Source organism: Sphaerodactylus townsendi, linkage group LG15, assembly GCF_021028975.2.
Source record: "Sphaerodactylus townsendi isolate TG3544 linkage group LG15, MPM_Stown_v2.3, whole genome shotgun sequence".
Classification (NCBI taxonomy): domain Eukaryota; kingdom Metazoa; phylum Chordata; class Lepidosauria; order Squamata; family Sphaerodactylidae; genus Sphaerodactylus; species Sphaerodactylus townsendi.
In genome coordinates, this window is record NC_059439.1 from 11,630,325 (window position 1) to 11,654,365 (window position 24,041).

A 24,041-nucleotide genomic window follows, 5' to 3' on the forward strand; every position below is an offset into this window, starting at 1 on the left:
TGTGAAAACAGACAGCTGAAACTTTTCAAACGAATATGATATTTTTCTCCTGGTTTGTTAGTCACCTTGACTGTATCCTAACCCTGTTGCCAATGCCTGCTTATGCAGGTCCTGTTTGGACTGTTTATGTCAGGTTGTATTCCTAAGAACACTTTCCTGGGAGTAAGCCTCATTGAATAAAATGGGACTTACTTCCTAGTAGACTTTTGTAGGATTGCTTCCTGAATCTACCACCTTTTTATCCTGCCTTTCTTCAAGCAGTCATATATATCACCAATCAACCGATCAGTCAACCATTTATTGGCATAAGATATCTAGAACATAAGAACAAGCCAGCTGGATCAGACCAGAGTCCATCTAGTCCAGCTCTCTGCTACTCGCAGTGGCCTACCAGGTGCCTTTGGGAGCTCACATGCAGGATGTGAAAGCAATGGCCTTCTGCTGCTGCTGCTCCCGAGCACCTGGACTGTTAAGGCATTTGCAATCTCAGATCAAAGAGGATCAAGATTGGTAGCCATAAATGGACTTCTCCTCCATAAATCTGTCCAAGCCCCTTTTAAAGCTATCCAGGTTATCTACAAGATAATTATCTACAAAATAATTAATCAATCCGGACATATTGCCATCTCTACTCATTTGAGTTGGCTATTGCAGTTTTGTCCTAAGCTTCTCAATTGGACTTGGCAATTAGGAGAAACTTGGCTACTGTTACTGTTGTTAGAGGATGCTGGTCGGCTGAGAGAGAGGACACCAATTCCGTGTTGAAAACTGCACTAGTTAACAATGGTTCGATAAAATGTTTTCCATAGGGGTGTATAATGATTGCAACGCAACAACACATGTACTGCTGTTCCGGTTGTCTCTGAGAGCAGGAGTATTATCTTCCACTACAAGGAATGTTCATGTATCTGCCCCACAGAGTCACCATTGTTGGTTTTCCATTGCCTGCCTCGGCACAGGCTGAGAGACTCTTGAAAGAACTGTGACTGAACCTATGATAAACTTTCCATGTTGATGAAAAATAAGCATGTGGAGGATTTTACTAAAGACTGGAATCCGATATTAAAATGTTTGAAGAACAAATATGATTGGAAACTGTTGATAAGCTGCTGTAAATTATAGATAAGAAGATTAATTTTCTGTTGGTTGGATAATGCAGGAAAATTATATATATATATTGGTTGTAATGTTGCAGTGGTTAGTAGGAAGTAAGAACTCGAAGACATTAGCGAAAGCAATTGTTGTTGGTTAAGAAATGATTTTAAAAAAGAGGTAAGATAACTATTAGAAAGAAAGAAAGAAAGAAAGAAAGAAAGAAAGAAAGAAAGAAAGAAAGAAAGAAAAGCTGTGACTGGACCAAAGACACTCAGCATCCGTATATACTCAGTTCTCCTCGCTTCTATTTTATTCTTACAACAGTGAGATATGTTCAGTGTATAGGACTTTGTGAGGAGAGGGCTGGTTTGTAACCTTTTCCTTTTTTGGCCCAGCTGTTGTCTCTGATCAAAAAGGTTCAGTCGTATTTTGAAAGATTGCAAAAATATGGCAAACCTGCTCTCTGGAAGTGAAAATGGGATGAATGTGCTTGCAAGGGATTCCTCTTTCAAGTGCTTTTCAGCTCTCCGGATGCACTGCCTCCAAGCTGTTTCTTCAAGGCAGGAACCTGGTTGCTTAATAGGATTCTAAATGCCTATTTTGAAAGAGCATTTGCAGCTTAAATTAATGGAGGAGACGTTCCTTAGAGCAGGTTGTGCATAGACCGTATAGATTTTGGAAGGTCAAGAGTCGTTTTTGGATTCTAAGTTTTTTGATCAAGAGATTGAACACTTTCACCTCTGGACTTGGTTGTCTTCACTTGCTACAGGTGCTGATGTCTCAGCATGATCCAGCCCTTTACTGTGTTAACTAGTCTTGCTTATCATATTTGTCACACTGTACCTCCCTTGATAACTTCAGATTTGATGTTTATCCTACCCCGTTCATTATCTTCAACAGGTTGTTACTCTAAATGTGTGGGTTGGTTATTGTTTGAAACTGACCTCTCTTTGTAACATTTCCCCCACCCACCTTTCAGTTGCTTTCAATTAAATATAAATGACTGCTATAAGAATCCACTCCAACACATCTGATGAAGTGAACTCTAATGCATAGATGTTTATGCTGGGATTGGTGGCATTAGACTATAAAGGCATTGCTACCGTCTTGTGTTCTTTCGGTGCTCACATAACTGAGTACAGTCTCTTCTGGGTCTCTTCTGTGTTCTCTGCAGACAGCAACTTCCTCTTGGCCAATGCTCAGGTGCATCGTGGCTTCCCCATTGTTTACTGTTCAGACGGATTCTGCGACCTCACTGGCTTCGCCCGGACAGAAGTCATGCAGAAAACCTGCAGCTGCCGTTTCCTCTACGGCAGCGAGACAAGCGAGGCTGTCCTGCAGCGGATTGAGAAAGTCTTGGAGGGGAAACAGGAATATCAAACCGAAGTCTGCTTCTACAAGAAGGGTGGTGAGCTTGCGTATGTGGGGGGTCTGGGGGTGGGATGGGCAGTCCCTTGAAGGGGAAATCACAATGTCTTTGAAGTGCAACAAACTCCAGGATGGGATTGGTCCTATGTGGTCCGAGTGCATTGTCTGGAAGCCACTGATAGAGCAACCTTGCTGAAGCTAAGCAGGTCTGGCTTTGGGGTGGGAGGTCTCTTGGGAATCACAGAAACATAGAGCTGGAAGGGACTTCTAGGGTCATCTAGTCCATTCCCCTGCACAACACGGAAATTCACAGCTACTGTCCTGAGCGTGGTGTAGTGGTTAAGAGCAGGTGTACTCTAATCTGGAGAACTGGGTTTGATTCCCTGCTCTGCCACTTGATCTGTGGAGGCTTATCTGGTGAACCAGATTAGCTTGTGCACCCCAACACATGCCAGCTGGGTGACCTTGAGCTATTCACAGTTCTTCTGAGCTCTCTTAGCCCCACCTACCTCACAGGGTGTTTGTTGTGGAGTGGGGGGAAGGGGAAGGAGATTGTAAGCCCCTTTGAATCTCCTTACAGGTGAGAAAGAGGGGATATAAATCCAAACTACTCCTCCTCCTACTCCTCCTGCTCCTTCAGTGACCCCTGTTCTCTTGTCCAGAGGAAGCAAAAATCTTCCTGGATCCCTGGACAATCTGACCTGGAGGAAAATTCCTTCCTGACCCCAGAGAGGTGGGAATTGCCCTGGGCATGTGAGAAAATGCCACAAGAGCCAAGTACTGGCTCAGCTCTTCCTTGCCGCCCTCTCATGATCTGCCAAAGTTCACAGAATCAGTATTGTTGTCAGACGGCCATCTAGCCTCTGCCCATAAACCTCCAAAGAAGAATCCTATGTACATTGCCTTGAAATCCATAGTGGAAGAAAAGTTGTGTGCAAATGTCATAATAAATACATACTCCCTGGGCCATTTTTAACAGGGACAAACCCCCCAGAATTTCAACCTTCTCCATATTCAGGACTAATGGGGATGTCTGGGTCTGCTCTGGAAATGTCAAGTGTAGAATCACCTAATGAATCATATCAGACAATGCTAGAATCCAGGTTGCCTAGATTTCCCCGCCTCCATTCAGAACTCAGCGTCCTGGGGAGTTTTTCAGTCAGGATTGGACTGGAAAGTTTAAGTGGTCCAGGAACAAGCCAAGCTGAGAAGTCTGGGTCATTCTGCAAGCAACCACCCCCAGGGATCAGTCTTTTTGAGCCTCTGGGCACATTTGGAACTCTGACATGGTGTGGTAGGTACAGTCAGAAAAAAGCTGCTGCAGGCAGCAGAGTTAGCCACAAAATGATTGCACCCACTGAAGATCCTTGTGTTGTGGTGGCAGTTACTGCCAAAGCAATGTTTTTAAAAATCTACATAGCCAAGTTGGAAGGCTTGCTGGGCAACCCTACTGCGTCCCACTCTAACAACACACTTGGTGGGCTCCAGAAAAGGTGTTGGCTGCTGGAAGACCCCTGGCTTAGACCATCACAAACAGAGCCAATGAAGTCATTGGCTCAACCATTGCTTCCAGTGGCAGAGCAGGACGAGACTGGGGTTGAGTTGCAGGCTTCAGAAGTTATTTATCTCCCCATTTGGCCTGTCTAGATCTTCCAGATTCCAGGGGTGCCCATTATGCCACTGTCTGCTGCATCTGAAATGGTAGGATAGACACAGAAGCATTTCTTGGGTCTGCCTCTCTAAAAACCCAAATGCTGTGGTGTTATCAGCTACCCATGACCAGATGATAAATACATTATTTTTCAGCTGATAAAGACAAGACCATCCTCAGATTTGCAGAAGGTAACATTATGGAAAGCAAATGCTCCCGTTCGAGTACAAAGCTTATTGAGCTATTTATGGTCAGTTTTTCTCTCCATTGGAGACCCTTAAAAGCTTATAGCATCATTCTTACCTGCTCTATTTCACCTTCCCAACAGCAGTCCTGTAAAGTAGGTTAGATTGCAATAGAGTGACTGCCCAAAGACACTGTAACACCCTGCTGACCTGTTTGTTCTTGCCCAGGTTCAAATCTGCACTCATGGCAGGAAACCTGGGTCAATCATGCACTCTCAGCCTTGACTCTGGTAAATATTTGGATGGAAGACCTCCAGGAATATTGGGGCAAGCAATAGCAAAACATCTTTGATTGTCTCTTGCCTTAAAAACCCCATAAGGTCACAATAAGTAAGCTGCGACTTGACAGCAAAAGGAAGGAGGGAGGGAGGGAGGGAGGGAGGGAGGGAGGGAGGGAGGGAGGGAGGGAGGGAGGGAGGAAGGAAGGAAGGAAGGAAGGAAGGAAGGAAGGAAGGAAGGAAGGAAGGAAGGAAGGAAGGAAGGAAGGAAGGAAGGAAGGAAGGAAGGAAGGAAGGAAGGAAGGAAGGAAGGAAGTTGAAGGAGAATTACTTGACATATTCCTTGCCTCAACTTTTAAAAAGTGTTAGAACAGCAGCACTTTATTGTGAAAATCTTGAATAACACCTCAAAAAACAATATTGAATCCTACAAATCATTTCTGCAGAAAGATTTCCACTAGCAGAACATGACTACCCCCCCCCCCCTGAAGCCTTGAATGCCTCCGCAAACTGCTGCTCTTGAGGGCAGGAGATTCCCCCACACACATACACACACAGCATGGGGGGGGGGGGCGGATTCAAGGTCTGCAGCACAGCCAATCAGATCTCCAGGAGTCAATCAGAAGTCTTGCTGGGCAAAAACCCTACCCGCTTCCTAAAAAGACTTGACGGGAGCCAAAAAATGTGTTGGCAGGCACCATGGGCACTGTGTTGGGGACCCCTGGTATAGAGGGTGGTTTACCACCTGGTTAACCAGCATTTTTGCTTTTGTGCATCGTGGGGAGCCAAAGTTAACTTTTGCTATTCTTCACATGAGAAGCAAGAGGGGAGATGCACAAGCTCAGATGTGCGTGTCAGGTTAGTGTAAGGTTTAATATGATGCCTGCTGCAATCTCTTTGTCGGGAGACTCATTCAAGTGAAAACATCCGCCAGATGCTCTCAAAACCTTTTCTTTGCTGAATTTTAATTCATGTGATGAAGCCCGTGTTCAGCACCTTTGGATTTTACAAAATGCATTGGAGCAAGTGTACAGAGCCTTTCCCCAACCTGCAAAGTCAGCAGTTATTGCAGGCTAATGGCTACTCCACAACAGAAATCAGAAGAGCTTTAAGACCAAGAGAGACCCAGAGGCAGAGGAGAAACAGCTCACCACAGGAAAAATACTCCTACCATACATCAAGGGACTCACAGATCAAATAGGGAAACTGATGAAAAAGCATAACCTACAAACCATCTTCAAACCTACCAGGAAAATACAGCAGATGCTACGCTCAGCAAAGGACAAGAGAGACCCCCGCACTTCTGCAGGAGTCTATCGCATACCGTACAGCTGTGGAAAGGTCTATATAGGAACCACAAAGCACAGCATTCAGACTCAAATTAAGGAGCATGAAAGACACTGCCGGCTTAACCCTCCTGAAAAATTTGCAGTTGCAGAACATGTCTTAAATAAAACTGGACATAACATTTTATTTGAGAACACTGAAATTCTGGACAATTCAGAATTGTCCAGACTGCACAATCTCAGACTGCACAGGGAGGCCATTGAAATTCACAAACACCAAGACAACTTCAACATGAAAGAGGAGACTCTGAAAATTAACAAATCTTGGCTACCAGAACTTTAAAAATGGACTGATAACCCCACCCGCAATACAGTGCACTCAGCCACACCTTTGCATAGCAAGTTCCACCCAAACACTTACTGAATGGTTCCCCACCCTGGGATATGGACAGTATACACCACTAAACTTTCCCTTCTCACTAGACACTGTGTGAAACAGACTTCCCTCTGTGATACACCTCTGAAGATGCCAGCCACAGATGCAGGCGAAACATTAGGAACAAGATCTTACCAGACTACGGCCACACAGCCCGGAAAACCCACCAGAACCAGTTATTTTTTGTTTCCTGAAAAATTTAACCCAAGACTAGAATGTGTCTAAGCATGTGCAGAGTGCCTTTCCCCCATAACAAGAGACATTTGAAAAAAAAAAACAGAAATCTTTCCAGGCTGGCTATGGGCTATGGGCAGAGGGTCGACGTTCATGCAGATTTAAAGGTGACGGGAGGAAGAGAAGGTTTGGCATGAGAGTTTGTGCTCCCGAGGAAGCTGGGGGGTTGGTCAGGCTGCTGGGGGGTAAATGTGGAAGGGGCCGTGAATGATGCGAGGGGTTTGTTCTTCTTCCTGTCCCTCTTGGTGCAGGAGCAGCCTTTTGGTGCCTGTTGGACATTGTCCCGATCAAGAACGAGAAAGGCGAAGTGGTTCTTTTCCTCTTCTCCTTCAAGGACATCACTGAGAACCATGGAAAGAGCCTCCCCAGTGACAAAAAGGACGGTGAGACTCGGGAGGGAGGGATCGGGTATAAAAAGCAAGTCAAGGACTCCAGGGAAATGGTGGGAGGGAGCAGAACCAAAGAGCACACAGGGCTGTAAGCCATACTCCCCCTCCCCCATGCTCGATCCCTCAACTGCTCCTGGGGATTGAACACAGAAGGCAGGCAACACCAGCTCTGCTGTCTATGTCAAAGTCACATGACAATGAATGAAAGACAAATCCTTGAGACGTGGAAGGATCCTCTGAGTATTTAGATACCCTGGAGGAGCAGGAAGAAATGAAGCACAAAGGATTTTTTTTCTTCCTTGCCCTGAAATGCCAGATTTCATCCTAGCTATCCAGCTGCCAAGAGCTGTCACAGCCCCACCCCACCCTTAGGCAGATTTTCCCTTGCTCGAGGGTTGGCAGCTCCAGGTTGGGAGGTTTTGGGGGTGGAGCCTGAGGAGGGTGGAGTTTGGGAAGGAGGGACATCAATGCAGAGGCATAGGGGGAGAAAATGGTGCCACCCCCCCCCCCGGCCCGGCCCCCCACTTACCTTTTCCTGCTGGCTGAAAACAGCTTTCTTCCGGCTGAAAACTTACCAGGCTGCTGGGGTGTGGCCAGGCCTGACCATGGCCGAGCCAAGGGGGTAGGGGACGGGGCAATTTTCTGGTGCACCCCCTGTCCCCTTATAGCTACACCTCTGCTTCAGTGCAGTATAATGTCATGGACTCTGCCTTCCAAAGTGGCCATATTCTCCAGATGAACTGAAGTTCATTTGTTATCTTTCTCTAGCCACTACCCAGAGGTTGGCGACTCCACCCAGCTCATAGCCTAGGCTCAACCCACTCAACCCAACTGACATGTAAAAAGCAAATCATGTGACTTGCTGGTAGCCTGGATAATCAGATTTATCCATGTGCACCATTCATTCCACTCCACCTTTCCTTCAAGGAACACAGGAAAGTGCTAATGGCACCTCCTGCCCATTTTATCCTCCTTAACCACCCTGTGCGATAAATGGAGAGAAAGTGACTTGTCTAAGAATAGGAAGGAGTGTATTGTCAAAGGCTTTCAACGCCAGAATCGCAGGAGTGCTGTGGGGTTTCCGGTCTGCATGGCTACTGGAACACTGCCATACATCCCAGAACCTCACAACATTCCATAGGAAGGAATCTTGGGGCAGCATATAGCATCAGCATATTTGTACTGTGGCATACATAAATACAACCCCCCCCCCCTTCCTGATATCAGGACTATCATTTCTTTTTCCTCTTCCAGAGAAGCACAGGTGCAAGAAGGCAGGGAGCTCCCACTTGCGGGCAGCCCGGAAGCAAGGTCGCACCGCTCTGCACCATCTCACCAGCCAGTTCACCAAGAAGGAACGGACAGAGATGAAGATTAACAGCGTAAGGATGACCTGCTTCGCTTCCTCTTGTGAAGAGAGTGAGGTCGAGGTATCCCTACGATCCTAATTTTTACAACTTTGCAACTGTTGTTGGCGTGTGGCTAAGTCACAGGGTTTTCTCGCCCTCCCCTGCACACTTCTCCTCCCCAACTAAACAGATTCTGGAGTCGCAGGGAAGAAAGAATGTGAATATTAAGTAAGGAAATAAACTGAGGCCTTTTGTGCAGACTTGGATTCTTTGGGTCAAGCGTACATTACCTTTGGTTCAGATTTTTGATTGTGCATGAGTTTTCCCCTCTTCTGAAGTCACTGAACTGCAGACCAGAGAAACCGTGCAGTTTCCAAGAGGAAGCAAAGCGTGACTTCCCCCATCCCCACCCCTGCCTGTGCAGGGAAAGCGAAGCAGAGCAGTAAAGATTTTACTTCGTTTAGGTTTTCTGCTCCTCCCCCCCTTCCCCTATCCATACAAGAGCAGCTCCACTGTCTTTTCCAGATGATCAAGAGGTCTCTTTTTTAGATACTTCTGATCTATCCCAGGAACAGCAGATCATACAAATGGGCTTTTTTAAAAGAAAAGAAAAAGAAAAAGTAGGCAGCAAACTACATCCCGAGTTTGCCTATTCCCCTTCCAGTTTTGCCATACTTCCTGTGGGTCTAACTAGCTCATCTTACGTATGGCTGTTCATTGTGCTGTCTTTGGGCAAAGCCCAGTCCCTAGAAATGAGCAGCCTGCCCAGATGAATTTGGGCAGCTGCCCAGGGCTACAGTGTTAATAGCATTAAGCTTTTCACTTCGAAGGCTGCTAACGCTGCAACCTCTGCCGAAGGTCACCTTTGAGCTGCAGGCTTTTCTCTCAAAAGGATTCAGTATTTTTTCTCATTCATGTAAACATTCCAACAGAGGTGAATCTTTGGGATCCACAGTTTAAAAGGATAGGGCAAAGCAAGGGGTAGAATTGTCTGATACTTTAATCAGGGCATTGTGATGTTTGTGAAGCTTGATATATAAATCCAAACTCTACTTCTAGCCGAAAACAACCCCCACTGCTTCACACCCACACGCGTGCGCACACACCCACACACCCATTAATATTACCATTTTCAGTGTTGGTTTTAGATTTGGGGAGGCCCTGGGAGCTGAGAGTTTGTGGGCCTCCCATCCGTCTTCTGCTTTCAACCAAACCCTTCTCCCATCTTCATTCTCTCCTGCTCATCCCCACACCTGCCGTCTGCCTGTGTATCCTTCCCCTGCTTACCTGCAAGACAGGGTTGCCAGGTTGGGAAATACCTGGAGATTTTGGAGGAGGAGCCTGGGAAGGATGGGATGTGTGGAGGGGAGGGACCTCAGCAGAGCATGAGGCCATAGAGCCCATTTTCTCCAGGGGAACTGATCTTGGTCGCCTGGAGATCAATTGTCATAGCGGGAGATATCTGGTTGGAGGTCTGCAACCCCTACTTCAAAACTGCCTACTGCTCATGCTCACAACCACTGGCACTGCTTCGATTCCTTACCCTGGCAGTTCTGGGAAGCGCATGCTGCTGGGAGCATGCATGGTAGAGTACTAGGAAGGGAGTACCAGTGGCATAGTGGTTAAGAGCAGATGCATTCTAATCTGGAGAACCGGGTTTGATTCCCCGCTCTGCCACTTGAGCTGTGGAGGCTTATCTGGGGAACCAGATTAGTCTGTGCACTCCAACACACTCCAGCTGGGTGACCTTGGCTAATCACAGTTCTTCTGAGCTCTCTCAGCCCCACCTACCTCACAGGGTGTTTGTTGTGAGGGGTGAAGGGAAAGGAGATTGTCAGCCCCTTTAAGTCTCCTTACAGAAGAGAAAGGGGGATATAAATCCAACTCTTCTTCTTCTTCTCTTAGCACCCTGGGCCCTGACAACTGCCCACCTCAGTACATGCTGACATCAGCCTAAGATAATAATATCAGTGTATCTTACAAGGCCGATATAGGGAATAAAATGTATATGAAATGCTTTGAAGACTTGAAAGCTGTGGATAAATGCTAAGCATTCCTAGGATGTATTTCCTGAAAACAGACTCTATGACTGAGCTAAACTGGGCTTTCCAGTAATCTGGCGCTTGATCCTGAGAATCCAGATGATTCAACACAGATTCCTTCCTTTTGGAAGGGAAACATGAGATCTTATCTTTTAGGACTGTTTCTGTGACAGGCAGTGGGTTCAGACTCTCCCTACCCTTCCCCCGCAGGGTGGGTAGGTCACAAACAGATGTAGGGCCCCTCCCCCTGAGGATGGGGCATTTTGTTCCTGTGAGGAACCCATAGAAGGGGTCTGAAAGGATACATTTCAGAGAGGGTTTACAGTAGGGGAAGTGTCTGGCTCATTCAGAGTGCTGGGAAGGTGAGCACATTGTGTGTTGTTCTTCCTATGTTCTCTGCGGTACATAGTTTAATATTAAATTGGGGTGCGGTTGAGAACCAGTGTGGTGTAGTGGTTAAGGTGCAGACTAGGATCTGGGAAATCCAGATTTGAATGCCCACTCTGCCATGGAAATGTGCTAGGTGATCATGGATCAGTTGTACTCTCTCAGCCTCGACCCCGGCAACAGAGGCGTAGCTCCAAGGGGACACGAGGGTGTGTGCGCAATGTACCGGGTGTGCGCCCCTGTGGGGGTGCGGTGAGGGCATTCCGGGGGCGTTCTGGGGAAGGGGTGAGGACGGAGGACGTGCAAGTGCACTGGGTGCTTTCCCCCCTTGCTACGCCTCTGCCCGGCAAGTATTTTGGATGGGAATACTTGGGAAACCTCCAAGGAATACCGGGGCCTGATGCAGAGACATTAACAGCGAACATCTTTCGTCTTGGAAACCCAACAGGATTGCTATCAGCCATGACTTGATGGCATAAAAACAGAGACTGATTGCTCTGCCTTCTATGTTGTTTATTTCAGAGATTATTTTTCAGCTTGCAAACCCCGCACATGCAAACACTCTCACCCATTTCCACAGTATCCTCTTTTTATCCTGGGTGGATTTTGCTATGTGAGGAAATCGATTTCTGGATTTCAAAGATTTCTTTCTAGACGCACACTCGAGAGCAAGCTTGATTTTGCTATAGGAAATGCTGCGAGTTGAAGGGTGGGGGTCTGGCTGCGGTTGGGAAACCCACCCTAGCGTGAAGGGCCCCCTGCTTCCCGCCCGGCCTTCTGTTTGTTCCCTCTGCTGACAGCTGTTCTTCCAGTGACCCAACGCCAAGGCAGATTAAAAGGCTTTGGGCTGTACGAAGGAAGGGTGGCGATTGGAGGGGGAAGATACTGTTGAACAACAGCCTCAACAGCTGCTCATGCAAACCATCATTTCTAGTTACAAGCCTGGGTAAACCCCTTCCATGCCACAAGCAAATCCAGAGACTTACTTTCTCTAAGCTGATAATGGTGGCCAACCCCCACAGGAGGGTGGGATTCCCGATCCTTATCCATGCTCGGCAGGCTAAGGCGCTTTGGGGGAAATGCCTGGAAAGAAAGCAGACCTGAGCAGGTGGTAAAAGGGGGATTATCCCACTGAGGTGTGAGGGGGGTCCCACAATGCTCTCTTCCTACTGATTTCTAGAAATGGTACAAATTTACAGGCAAAAATATATGTAGTGTTATAAGGTGACTCCTAGAGGAACCAGGGAGTCTTCAGTGTATTTCAGCTATATTGCAAAGAGAATGTATGATCTTGTGTGCATATGAAGAAAAAGAAGATTTTGGATTTATACCACACTTTTCTCAACTGTAAGGAACCCTTCTTACTAAGTGGCTCACAAACTCTTTCCCTTCCTCACCTCACAACAGACACTCTGTAAGGTAGGTGAGACTGAAACAGCTCTGAACAAACTGTTTAACAGATTTAACAGGAAAAATTCAGACTGAGGAAAAGGGATGGAGGGTTAGGATTTAGTTTTAAAGCATTTGCTAAAAGTCCCACGCTCAATGCCCAGCTTCTCCAGTTAAAAGGATATCAGGTTGGTGGAGGCGTTGGTTTTTATACCCGACTTTCTCAACCTCTAAGAAGTCTGAGGTCAGTGGGGCTGAGAGAGGGCCTGCGGCTCTCCAGATGTTCGTGGACTGCGGTTCCCATCAGCCCCTGCCAGAATGGCCAATTGGGCATGCTTGCAGGGGCTGATGGGAGTTGTAGTCCATGGGCATCTGGAGAGCCGCAGGTAACAGACCCCTGGCTCTGGCCATATTACAGGGGCTCTGATTGGGGCAGCAGGCTTGCGGGAGTTGTGGGGACGGCAATCCTTGTCGGGTGGGGCTTGGGGGTGGCGGCGTGGGGCTCTTTATGCAGGAATGGAGTCCTTGAGGTGCCAGGGGCAAGGCAGATTGCAAATGCCTTAGCAGACCAGGTGCTCGGGAGCAGCAGCAGCAGCAGAAGGCCACTGCCTTCACATCCTTCACGTGAGCTCCCAAAGGCACCTGGTGGGCCACTGCGAGTAGCAGAGTGCTGGACTAGATGGATTCTGGTCTGATCCAGCAGGCTAGTTCTTATGTTCTTATGAGAGAATGCAAGTAGCCCACGGTCACCCAGCAGGCTTTGTGTGGAGGAGTGGAGAAAAGAAACCCAGTTCACCAGATTAGAGTCCACCACTCATGTGAAGGAGTAGGGAATCAAACTTGGTTCCCCAGTTCCACTACTCTTAACTACTACACTATGCTGAAATAGAGACGTGATCCTAGATTGTTGGTCCTCAGCTGGCCACCGGTAACCAAAAACACCCACCTCTAATGGTTTTTAATTTTGGTTCAGTTATTTGGCTCAGTGTAAGGCAGTGTCACAAGAGGCTCAGGACTGTATGTATGGTTTCCTACTCCTGCTTTGTTCTCACAACCACCATAGGAGGTATGTTAGTGTCTGGCCAAAGGTTACCAAATGAGCTTCCATGGACAAGTGGGGATTTTAAACTGATCTCCTCAATCTTAGTCCAATGTGACAATCTTTGTACCATACTATTTTTTAAAATTCCATTTATACCCCCCTACACCGAAGTCCCAGCTTACATAGTGGGGTTAAAAGCCTCCCTTAAAGCATACAGTCCTAAAAACATAAATATTAAAAACCACCATAAAACATCCTTTAACAACAGTCAATAAAGGGCATCATTAAAAATCACCCCACCCTCCCCCACCTTTCAGCTGGCATCAATGCAGGGGACCCCTCCCCCCCGGGGGGTCACACATTTAAGGCCTCCATAAAGAGGTGCCAAAATCCATAAAGTTTCGGCGCCTGGTGAATTTCTGCAGGGAGGCTTGGACCTACCACAGCTTGGGCCTACCACAAAAAAAGCCCTGCTGCTGAGCCCCCTCCTGCCGCACCTTGGCAGCAGAAGGGATCACCAGGAGGGCCTAGTTTTCAATAGCTGTGCCCACCACTCTACATCAAAATTCCAAAGGTGTTGCAGGCTCAAAAGGGTTGGGCACCCTTGGCATATAGCAGTGTCTTGTGTGCAAAGAGAAACAGGAACGAAGATCCCGTGAGGGCAGCAAACTCATTCTAAACAGGAATGTAGCGAGCGTACCTTTAGCGGGCTGGTCCTTTAACTTGTTTGCAAAATGCTATTCTAGGCTTTTCTTGTAGAACAGTCTAGTTTAGAGCTTTGTTTCAGCTGGGATGCAGCCCTGCTTATCCTCTTCCCTGTTTGTTAGTTCCACAAATATAATGTGTAGTTGGGACCTAAGATGCCGAGTGCTGAAAGATGCTGTTTTCTGCTCTTCAGGACGTCTTTGAAAACAAGACTTCAGTGCCAGAGTACAAAATAGCCTCCGTGCAGAAGTCGCGCTTCATCCTTCTCCACTACAGCATCTTCAAGGCGTTGTGGGACTGGCTGATCCTGCTGGCCACTTTCTACGTGGCCGTGACCGTTCCATACAACGTTTGCTTTACCGACTCAGACGACAGTTTGGCGACCGCCCGCAGTACCATCGTCACTGATATTGCCGTGGAGATGCTTTTCATTGTTGGTGAGAATGGCAAAATTCTGCCGTCTTCTAAAGGGCTGGTCCTTTAACTTGAGTGGGTTGGTAGGGTCACTTATCCCAGACTCAGGATGAAAGGAGGTTCGAAAGTAGCATCAGAGTCTTTAAAGGCAGCATTAAACTCCACTGTATTTTCTTTTCAGTCTGGAACATTAATGTAATTGGTGCTCTAAAAGTTCCTGTACTGATTGCTGTCCAGAAGACTCCAGATTCCTCTGAGAATTCTGGGGAAATGAGTATCTCTTGGGCCACTTATGCACTTGTGGTCTGCTTTGTATTGAGTGTATATTCCATTTGTACCTCACACCTGAGAGCCAGCATGGTATAGTGGTTAAGAGTAGGTGCACTTTAATCTAGAGAACCGGGTTTGATTCCCAGCTCTGCCGCTTGAGCTGTGGAGGCTTATCTGGGGAATTCAGATTAGCCTGTACACTCCCAACACATGCCAGCTGGGTGACCTTGGGCTAGTCACAGTTCTTCTGAGCTCTCTCAGCCCCACCTACCTCACAGGGTGTTTGTTGTGTGTGTGGGGAGGGAACGGAAATTGTAAGCCCCTTTGAGTCTCCTTACAGAGAGAAAGGGGGGAATATAAATCCAAACTCCTCCTCCTCCTCTTCTTCTTTTGTATCCTGGTAGAACATGCAGTCTGGGCACTGCTAATATTACAGCCAGTTGTGATCAGCAATTGTTGCCACAGGAGCCCTTATGAAGTGTGTGAAACTACCAACGTTTCTGTCTTGCAGACATCATCTTGAACTTCCGGACCACATATGTCAGCCAGTCGGGTCAGGTAGTTTATGATAGCCGGTCCATCTGCCTCCACTACGTGGCCACGTGGTTCTTCGTGGACTTGATCGCGGCCTTGCCCTTTGACCTCCTGTATGCCTTCAATGTCCCAGTGGTGAGTAACCAGTCATGTAGTGCCAAGGGGGCGTGGGGGCGTGGCAGGGGAGTTCTGGGGAGTTCCAGAGGCATGGCGGGGGTGGGGGCGTGGCAGGGGCACAGGGCACACGTGTGACCTGGGCACAGTTCCCCCTCGCTACAGCTCTGTGAGTGGCTCTTCAACCTTGCTCCTGAAAGCTGTCAGCAAACAGTGTGGGGGAGGGGAGCCTTAGGGCTTAACAGTGCATAACTCCAGGAGTTGAGTGACCAAAACTCGCAGATATTTTGCTTAAAAATGATGTGCAGGGGGACAGAATCCAGTCAAGGCTGGAGCTCTGGGGAAGGGCTTTAAGCCTTCTTTCCTGGTCATTTGGGAAGGGGGCTGTGTGGCTCAGTGTTGGAGCATCTGCTTGGGATGCAAAAGGTCTCAGGATCTGTCCTTGGTATTGCCAGTGAAAAGAATGAGGTAGGTAATCATGTAACAGGCCTCTCCCTGGAGACCTTCTGCCAATCTGAGTAGTCAATACTGACTTGATGGACCAGCTGTCTAATACAACATAGGGCAGCTTCATGCGTTCCTTCTCCCAATCTTAGAGGCCAACTATACTCCACATTGTTCATTGGTCTTGTCTAGGTTTGCCTGGGTCCTGTTGGCCAGACATACTCTCGAACAGGGGTCCCCAACCTTTTTCCACTTCAGGCACATTTAAAATTCAGACATGGCACAGTGGCGCAGCAACAAAATGGCAGACACAAAATGGAGGCAAAATTAGCCACAAAACTATTGCCGCAGCTTAACTTCACTAACACTGGGTAGATCCTTGGGTTGTGGTGGCAGCTGCTGCCAAAGCAACATTTTAAGAAATTTGTGCAGCCAATCAAGTTTCCAATAGCCAATCAGAAGCCTTGCTGGGCAAAAGCCCTACCTGTCCCCTCCCACTTCCTTGAAACAGTCAGTGAGTGCCCGAAAAGGTATCAGCAGATGCCATGGGGCCCCAAGACCAGTGGTGGGATTCAGCAGGTTCGCACCACTTCAGCAGAACTGGTTGTTATAATGGTGCTTGTAAACAACCAGTTGTTAAATTATTTGAATCCCACCACTGCTCTAAGAGTTTATGTTGAAATTTAATTTCAAGTTAAATGGGGATCTGATTTGTACTAGGACTGTAACTTCTGGGGAAGAAAGCTATTTTCCCCATAGCCTAGCAGTATATGTAAGTGTCACCGGGGGTGGGGGGAGGAGGAAGGGGAGGAGAAGTTTAGATTCTTTCTCTCCTCTAAGGAGACTCAAAGGGACTTACAATCTCCTTTCCCTTCCCCCATCCCACCCCACAACACCCTGTGAGGTGGGTGGGGCAGAGAGAGCTCCAAAGAACTGTGACTAGCCCAAGGTCACGCAGCTGCCATGTGCTTGAGTGCACAGGCTAATCGAGTTCCCCAGATAAGCCTCCACAGCTCAAGTGGCAAAGTGGGGAATCAAACCCGGTTCTCCAGATTAGAGTGCACCTGCTCTTAACCACTATGCCACTGCTGCTCCCTTCTGCTGTTTCATGCATGGAAAACAGTGCCAGTAGGGGTATGAAGCCCTCTCTTCCCACATAGTCCAGTCTGGATCTGAACGGGATCCCTGCACATCTGGGTAGTAAAGATTCAACCCAAATTCCCAGTCCTTGGCTGTTTGAAAGGCATGTTTCTGTTGCTGTGGAATAAGAAAAGGGAACTGTGCTGAAGCTGGGAAGAGAAATCACCTCCACATTCTAATTTAGCTTGTGATACAAAATGCCACTCGATTCTGAACCCTCCATCACCAAAGATGGAGGCACCTGATTTTGCAAACATCAGAACCAAAATTAGGACTCCAGAGTATTGCCACACAGCCAGTCTGCATTGGAAAGTTGTTTTTGTATTAAGAATCTGTCAAAGATGCTTAATAAATTTTTCTTTTGTTTGTCTGACCATTCCTTTAAGCAAAAAGTTGTCAGGGCAGAGTTTCCATTTAAAAAGGCCATTCAAAAGGTCTGTAGACCTGTAGCATACATTCAACAGGAAGGGAGATCCACAGAATAGAGATAGCCGCTGATAAATCTCTGGTTCAGGATGGGAGATTTTTCTTTCCCCCCTCAGAGCTGAGTTTTGAAATCAAAAGTGACGAAGCTTGATATCTAAGGTATCAGTTTCAAAATTTAGTTGACTTTCAGATTGGCATGAAAGTTTTTGTTCGTTCTAACTATATCGATACTTTCTGTGCCCATTTAAGGTTGTCAGCTCTGAGTTGGGAAACACCTGGAGGTTTTGGGGTTGGAGTCTTGAGAGTTTGGGGACTGGGAGGGACCTCAGTGGAGTGCCATAGATTGCACCCTGCCCGCCCCCAAAGCAGCCATTTTCTCCTAGTCGTCTGAATTAATTGTAATAGTGGGAGATCCCCAGGTGCCACCTGGAGGTTGGCAACTCCAGCCTTTCTTGAAGCATCTTCTCCAATGGCAAATTTCATACCTAACTGGTGCTGCTTCATATTGGGAGAGGCATCTTTTTTTCTTATGTGTCTGTTCCCCTTGAGGGCTCATTAAGCATCTAGACAGAGGATGTTATGATATGTCAGGAGCCAGGCTTTGAGGCCTTTGACACAGTCTCTTGGCTAATGAGGAAACTCCTCTAGTGCATATCCGGCCTAGTCACATAAAGACCAAATCTGTGGCCGGGGGGAATCTTTAGCATCTCACTTCCCAGTTGTCAGGTTCCCTCTTTTCAATTCAGCATCGATCTACTTGTATGGCTGCCAACCTCCAGGTAGTGGTTGAAGATCTCCAGAGATTATAACTGATCTGCAAGTGATAGAGGTCAGTTCCTCTGGAGAAAATGGCTTCATTGGAAGGTGGACTTTATGGCATCACACTCATCTTCCCAAACCCTACCCTACAAACATTCTACTCCAAAAATCTCCAGGTATTTCCCAACCCAGAGCTGGTCACCCTATAGAGATCTGTTCAATAAACAATGTGGGGTGTAGTTGGGATCTAAAATTGGGGAAAGGAATGCATGAAGCTGCCCTATATTGTATTAGACAGCTGGTCAATCAAGTCAGTATTGTCTACTCAGATTGGCAGAAGATCTCTATGGAGAGGCCTGTCACATCATTACCTACCTCATTCTTTTTACTGGCAATACCAAGGATAGATCCTGAGACCTTTTCAATCCCAAACAGATGCTCAGATTGGCAGGAGCTTTCTGCATAGTATAGTGCAGGGGTCTGCAACCTGCGGCTCTCCAGATGTTCATGGACTACAATTCCCATCAGCCCCTGGCCGATTGGAATTCACATGCTGCATTGCAGGGGCTGGATGGGATTTGCTGAGTCCCATGAACTGATCTGGAGAGCCGCAGGTTGCATGACCCCCTGAACAGTATAGTGGTGCTAAGAGCAGTGGGGTGGATTCTAATCTGGAGAACCAGGTTCGATTCCCCACTCCTCCACCTGAGTGGCAGAGGCTTATCTGGTGAACCAGATGTGTTTCCACACTCCTACATGCCTGCTGGGTGACCTTAAGCTAGTCACAGTTCTCTCAGCCCCAGCTACCTCACAAGGGCTGTGTTGTTGGGAGAGGAAGGGAAAGGAGTTTGTAAGCCACCTGGAGTCTTCTTACAGGAGAGAGAGGCGGGGTATAAATCCAAACTCCTCCTCCTCCTCCTCTTCTTCTATATGTACTTTATTATATGGTTTTAAATTCTGAAATGTTTTAATATTAGATGGTCACCCATTGGGGATTCTATTTGGGTAGAAAGGTGACATAGATTATTTCTTTTCTTTGTCAAGTCACAACTGGTATATGGCAAACACATTGGGTTTTCAAGAGATGTTCAGAGGTGGTTTGCCATTGCCAGCCTCTGTGTTATGACCCTGGTATTCCTAGCTGATCCCCTGTCCAAATACTAACCAGGGCCAACCCTGCTTAGTTTCCAAACTGTGATGAGACCAGGCTGGCCATTTTGTGAATCCCCCCACCTGTTTTTTACTTCTGTGTTGAATCAGTGCTTTGGTGCTTCACAGCCTCGCGCTCCATTCTCTACTCCTTGTACCCTTGATGCTTTGGAAATTGCCGCCCCCCGACCCCAAATAAAATAACAGAAGTTCTGCAAACAAACAGGTGAAGGGAAACGTAGTGAGATCAGAAAATGCCAACAAAGAGAAAATTCAGTAAAGCAGAGAAGCGTGGGGAAAATAAATCGCACAGCCGTTGAAGATGTTTTCAAAATGTTTTAGCCAGAGGCCGTTTCAAGACGGGCGCTTGGGCAGAAATGGCCGACGGCCTGGGAGATCGGGTAAAAACGCCGTCTCTGGCCGCTCATTCTAACGGGGGGTAGCAGCGCAGCGCAGCTTCGTGCCGCCTTCGCGCTATTCGCCCGAGCTGGCCCGCAGCCGGCGTATTCCCAAGAACAGCTAGGAAGCCTGTTGCTCTTTCAGGAATAATGCCGCTTTACGTGAAGCCGCTGCCAAGTGAACGGCAGCGGCTTTACGCCGCCTCCCCCACCTGGCACTTACCTTGTACCTGGGCCTCCGGCCCGTCGCCGAGGCCTGGGGACACGCCCCGGCTCCTGCGCCCGGCCGAAAGCAGGCGCGCGAGTTAGGGGCGTGTCCCAGGCCTCGGGCGAGCATGTGCCGGAGGCTCCAGGTGACATCGCCGCCGCCAAGCGGGCCAGCGAGGTTTCATGCCGGCGCCGGCGTCCCGCCTCCTCCCAGGACCATCCGTGCGGACAGTCCCAGCGTCTTCGGGTCGGCGCGGAATGTGCCAACCCAGCCGTTTCCGACGCCGTGCGGAAACGGCCAGAGAATCATTTTAAAAGGGGATTCATTTACAACGTTTTGAGGTTGGAAATAAAATGTTTTGTGGTTAGAAACAATGCAGAACTCCATGGAGAAAATGTTTTATTTCCTGCCTCAAAATGTTTTAAATGAATGGTGCAGAAAGGGCCTGTGAAACATCATTGTTATTACTGAATGCCACAGACAGGAATTTTGCCACTGCAAGAATCCCATAAGGATCAACATCAGCTAACAATTTAGCTACAGTCACCACCTCTGAAGCTGGGGTCCTTTTTTGAACGTACATTGTGATTCAAGCAGTAGCATGTTTGTTGCAGTCAATAAAGAAAAACCAAACTGCGTCTGATTTTCCTGGAAACGGCAGTTTCAGTGGGTGGATTCTATGGCATTAGATCTGTGCTGAATTCTCTTCACTGCCCAGATTTTGACCTCTCCAGCCGCTGTTCTCAAATCTCCAGGAATGTCCCAAGTCAGAGCTGGCATTTCTAGAAACCTGCAGATCTAGTCCCTAGTCCCTTCTCTTAATAGGATATGTGTACTAGCAAGGGGAGAAGAGCCCCTCTTAAAACCTTGGAGAATGGCTACCAATCAGAGTTGAGAATGCTGGGCTAAATAGACCAATGAACTGTCTGAATCTTAAGTCAGCTACACATAGGCCCCTTCCGCACATGCAGAATAATGCACTTTCAATCCACTGTGCAGCTGGATCTTACTGTGTGGAATAGCAAAATCCCCTTGCAAACAATTGTGAAAGTGGATTGAAAGTGCATTATTCTGCATGTGCGGAAGGAGCCATAGCTCTGTCCTGACCTTTTTCTGCTTCCCCCTTTCCCAGACCTATCTGGTACACTTGCTGAAGACAGTGCGCCTTCTCCGCTTGCTTCGTCTGCTCCAGAAACTGGACCGCTACTCACAATACAGCGCCATGGTCCTCACATTACTCATGTCCATGTTTGCCCTCTTGGCGCACTGGATGGCTTGCATCTGGTACGTCATTGGCCGGAAGGAGAGCCATGACCCGGTGACCTGGGACATTGGTGAGTTTAAAGGGGGACAGGGAACTCTTCTTACTGAAATGACAGCACCAAGTGAAATGATATAGCCCCACCCTTTGGGAGCCCATGGGTGGGACAAACTGTATTATGGGAAGGCCAAGCAAGATGGAGGGTGAAGACTGACAGAACGGCCTTGAAAGAAACGGGGCTTGTTCAAAAGCAGCCTCATAGCCTTTATTAGAAAAGTTCTTGATTTTCTTTTCTGGACCGAGCACTGAATAAGCTGTTCGGCCAGTTTGCTGGGCAGTTTAGTTGGAACTGGGTGCAATCTGGTTATGGCTGTGGCTCTGTGGTTACAGTGCCTCCTTTGTGTGTGGAAGGTCCAGTGTTCGATCAAGTAACAGCTGACGGGATGTGGAGAGCTACTGCCAATGCGAATGGGCGAAGTTGACCCTAAGTGACCCATGGCCTAATTCAATATAAGGCATTTTAACATGGAGGGCACTGGCTAGCGCCCATCCCACCTCGGACATACCTCTCCCTGATCCATCACTAGAGTAGTTTATGCAATTTTTTAAATTAAAAAGGTAAGGTAATGCAGTGGAAGCAGTGGTTAGTCTCTTGCCTTAAAAACCCATACTGGGTCTCTTGCCTTGAAAACCATACTGGCTTCAACTTGGCAACACTTTACATACACAGGGTTTATCATACAAGCATACATGAAATACTCAGGGTTTTTTAAAGCGCTAAATAAAGGTAAACGTGCAAGTATTGGGTCAATACTGACCCATGGGATGAGGTTACATCAGCAGACTGTTTACAGGGTGGTTTGCCAGTGCCTTCCCCAGTCATCTGTGCTTTACCCCCAGCAAGCAGGGTACTAATTTTACCGACCTTGGAAGGATGGAAGGCTCGAGCCAGTTACCTGAACCTGACTTCTGTCAGGATTTATTTATTATTTATTATTTATTTATTTATTTATTATTACATTTTTATACCGCCCTCCCCCGGAGGGCTCAGGTCATGAGTAGAGCTTAGACCGCAGTACTGCAGCTTACCACTCTGCACCCTGGGGCTCCTAGAGTTATGTAAAGTGTCGTGGATGGGGACTGATGTTCATCAGTCATGGAAAGAGCAAAGCTAAATTGCAGAGGAAGAGCACACTGAGAATGATCTTCCAAGGCCTTTTCTGTCTTTGATATGAGTCAGGGCTTTATGTACACCAAGTGCAGTAACTGGGGCAGGGGAGGGGGGGTTTCCATCCCCAAGCCCTGACTCACCCACAGGATTAACCTTCCCTTGTACCTGCAGGCTGGCTGCACGAACTGGGCAAGCGAATAGAGGCCCCGTACCTCAACAGCTCAGTGGGCGGACCGTCCCTCCGTAGCGCCTACATCGCTTCGCTGTACTTTACCCTCAGCAGCCTGACCAGTGTGGGCTTCGGCAACGTCTGTGCCAACACGGATGCCGAGAAGATCTTCTCTATCTGCACTATGCTAATTGGTGGTGAGTCCAGCAGGGGCCGGGTTGTGGGCATCTTTCATGAGTATAGTAGGAGAAGTGTAGCCTTAGGAACTAGATGCAGCACCCGTCATCTGGAGAATCCCAAGTCTTTTCTTTAAAGACAGGAATATTTCTAGTCCTTATGTTTACAAAGGCCCTTTGTGCACAGATCATTTACTGTGCGACTGAAAAGCAGTTGTTGCTTCAAAGTGGGGCTTCCCTGCATGTTTTTGTTTACCCAAAGTGTCTCTCTCTTGGTTGATCCACCATTCCTCCCCTCTCCCCCTTGTGGTTTCCAAGCAACCTCCACTTGGGAAGGTTACCTGCTGCCTTTTCTTTTCTTTTCTTTTTTGGTTGCTATCTTTGATCTAGCTTTACTTTGCCAGACCGGCTTGCAGATTTCACCAGCTTTGTTAACACATCCTCACTGATAAAATATAAAAAAAACACTCTTTTGATTGTCCTGAAATGGTGGCCAGAAGAATGGGAGGAACTGCTGTCGTCTAGATGGGGGAAGATGGAAGTGAAAAGGCCCAGAGTAACCAGAGTGAAAAGGCCCAGAGTAACCAGAGTCTCTAGAGTAGGGGACTTCCAGGGAATGTGGCCATTCAGCTGGTTTGAGCTTGCAGAACTCCCTGCTGCATTTTGCTGATAGGCATGCTTACCAGCATCAGAGCAGACTGGGTCTGACTCTGAACTCTCCAGAAGTTCTGGAGACCTTCACATTCGGCATGTGGACTACATAGGGCTTATCTTAGCCCCTCTAGTTCTGAAAACAACTAGGATCAGTCAGTGTGAGCTGACTCCAGCTTCAGAATCTGCCTGTCCATTTTTCCTCCTACTCTCCCCTTCTCAGCTTCATTTTCCTTATCTTTCAAGTTTTCTTTTTTCCTTTTTTTCTTCTACTGGATTTGCAATATAATACCGCGCTACGCTCCCGGAGTGCAAAAAATAAGACATTCCCTGAAAATAAGCCCTAATGCATCTTTTGCAGCACCATCAGTGCAGATCTATGTATCATGTGTTTGCATACTTATTACCATTTCCCTTTTATCTTTTTATCTTTTGTTGTTATACATTGTGAAAAATAATACATTTTGTTTTTCAAAAAGAATTAAAGAGCAATACCATGTCCAAAAAAATATAGAGCAGTGAAGGAGGTGCTTAAGATGTAAAATTCAGGAGAGATGAAGAAGTGCACAATTGCTGACTTAAAAGAGATCAATCCCTGACAGCAATATTGAGGCAGATGAGTAACACTGGGCTGGGAATGCCGAAGCAACTTAATTAATGGCAGCTGACTTATCTGTCCCAGTGAGATAATTCCGTATTTAAACAGCCAGTTAGGGGAGCCTTGTGTGGGAGCAATGTGTGCTATATGGACTCTGTAAACCTGATTCTTCATCTAGACTGAACCTGGCCTCACCTTTGGGATTTGCCCTCTCCTGCTGTGATGCTTCAGTCTTGGAATTATCTGTGCTTGACTTTGGACTGAATCCACTGACCCCCATCTGCTGTAGCCAGCTCCCTGACTGGACACCCTTCACAATCTGC

General features: G+C 47.4%; 1 protein-coding gene across 3 annotated transcripts in view; it reads left to right on the top strand.

The window, feature by feature from the left end:
- KCNH4 (potassium voltage-gated channel subfamily H member 4) overlaps window positions 1–24,041 on the top strand; it is a 64,956-nt gene that overhangs the window by 15,898 nt on the left and 25,017 nt on the right. For 2 of the 3 annotated variants that reach the window (XM_048517382.1, XM_048517384.1), the window contains exons 2-8: window positions 2,270–2,503; window positions 6,785–6,916; window positions 8,177–8,352; window positions 14,030–14,273; window positions 15,032–15,189; window positions 20,825–21,026; window positions 22,296–22,490. In XM_048517382.1, the coding sequence (XP_048373339.1) occupies window positions 2,270–2,503; window positions 6,785–6,916; window positions 8,177–8,352; window positions 14,030–14,273; window positions 15,032–15,189; window positions 20,825–21,026; window positions 22,296–22,490 (1,341 nt within the window). The remainder of the gene's footprint in view (window positions 1–2,269; window positions 2,504–6,784; window positions 6,917–8,176; window positions 8,353–14,029; window positions 14,274–15,031; window positions 15,190–20,824; window positions 21,027–22,295; window positions 22,491–24,041) is intronic. The other variant, XM_048517383.1, reaches the window with a different exon arrangement.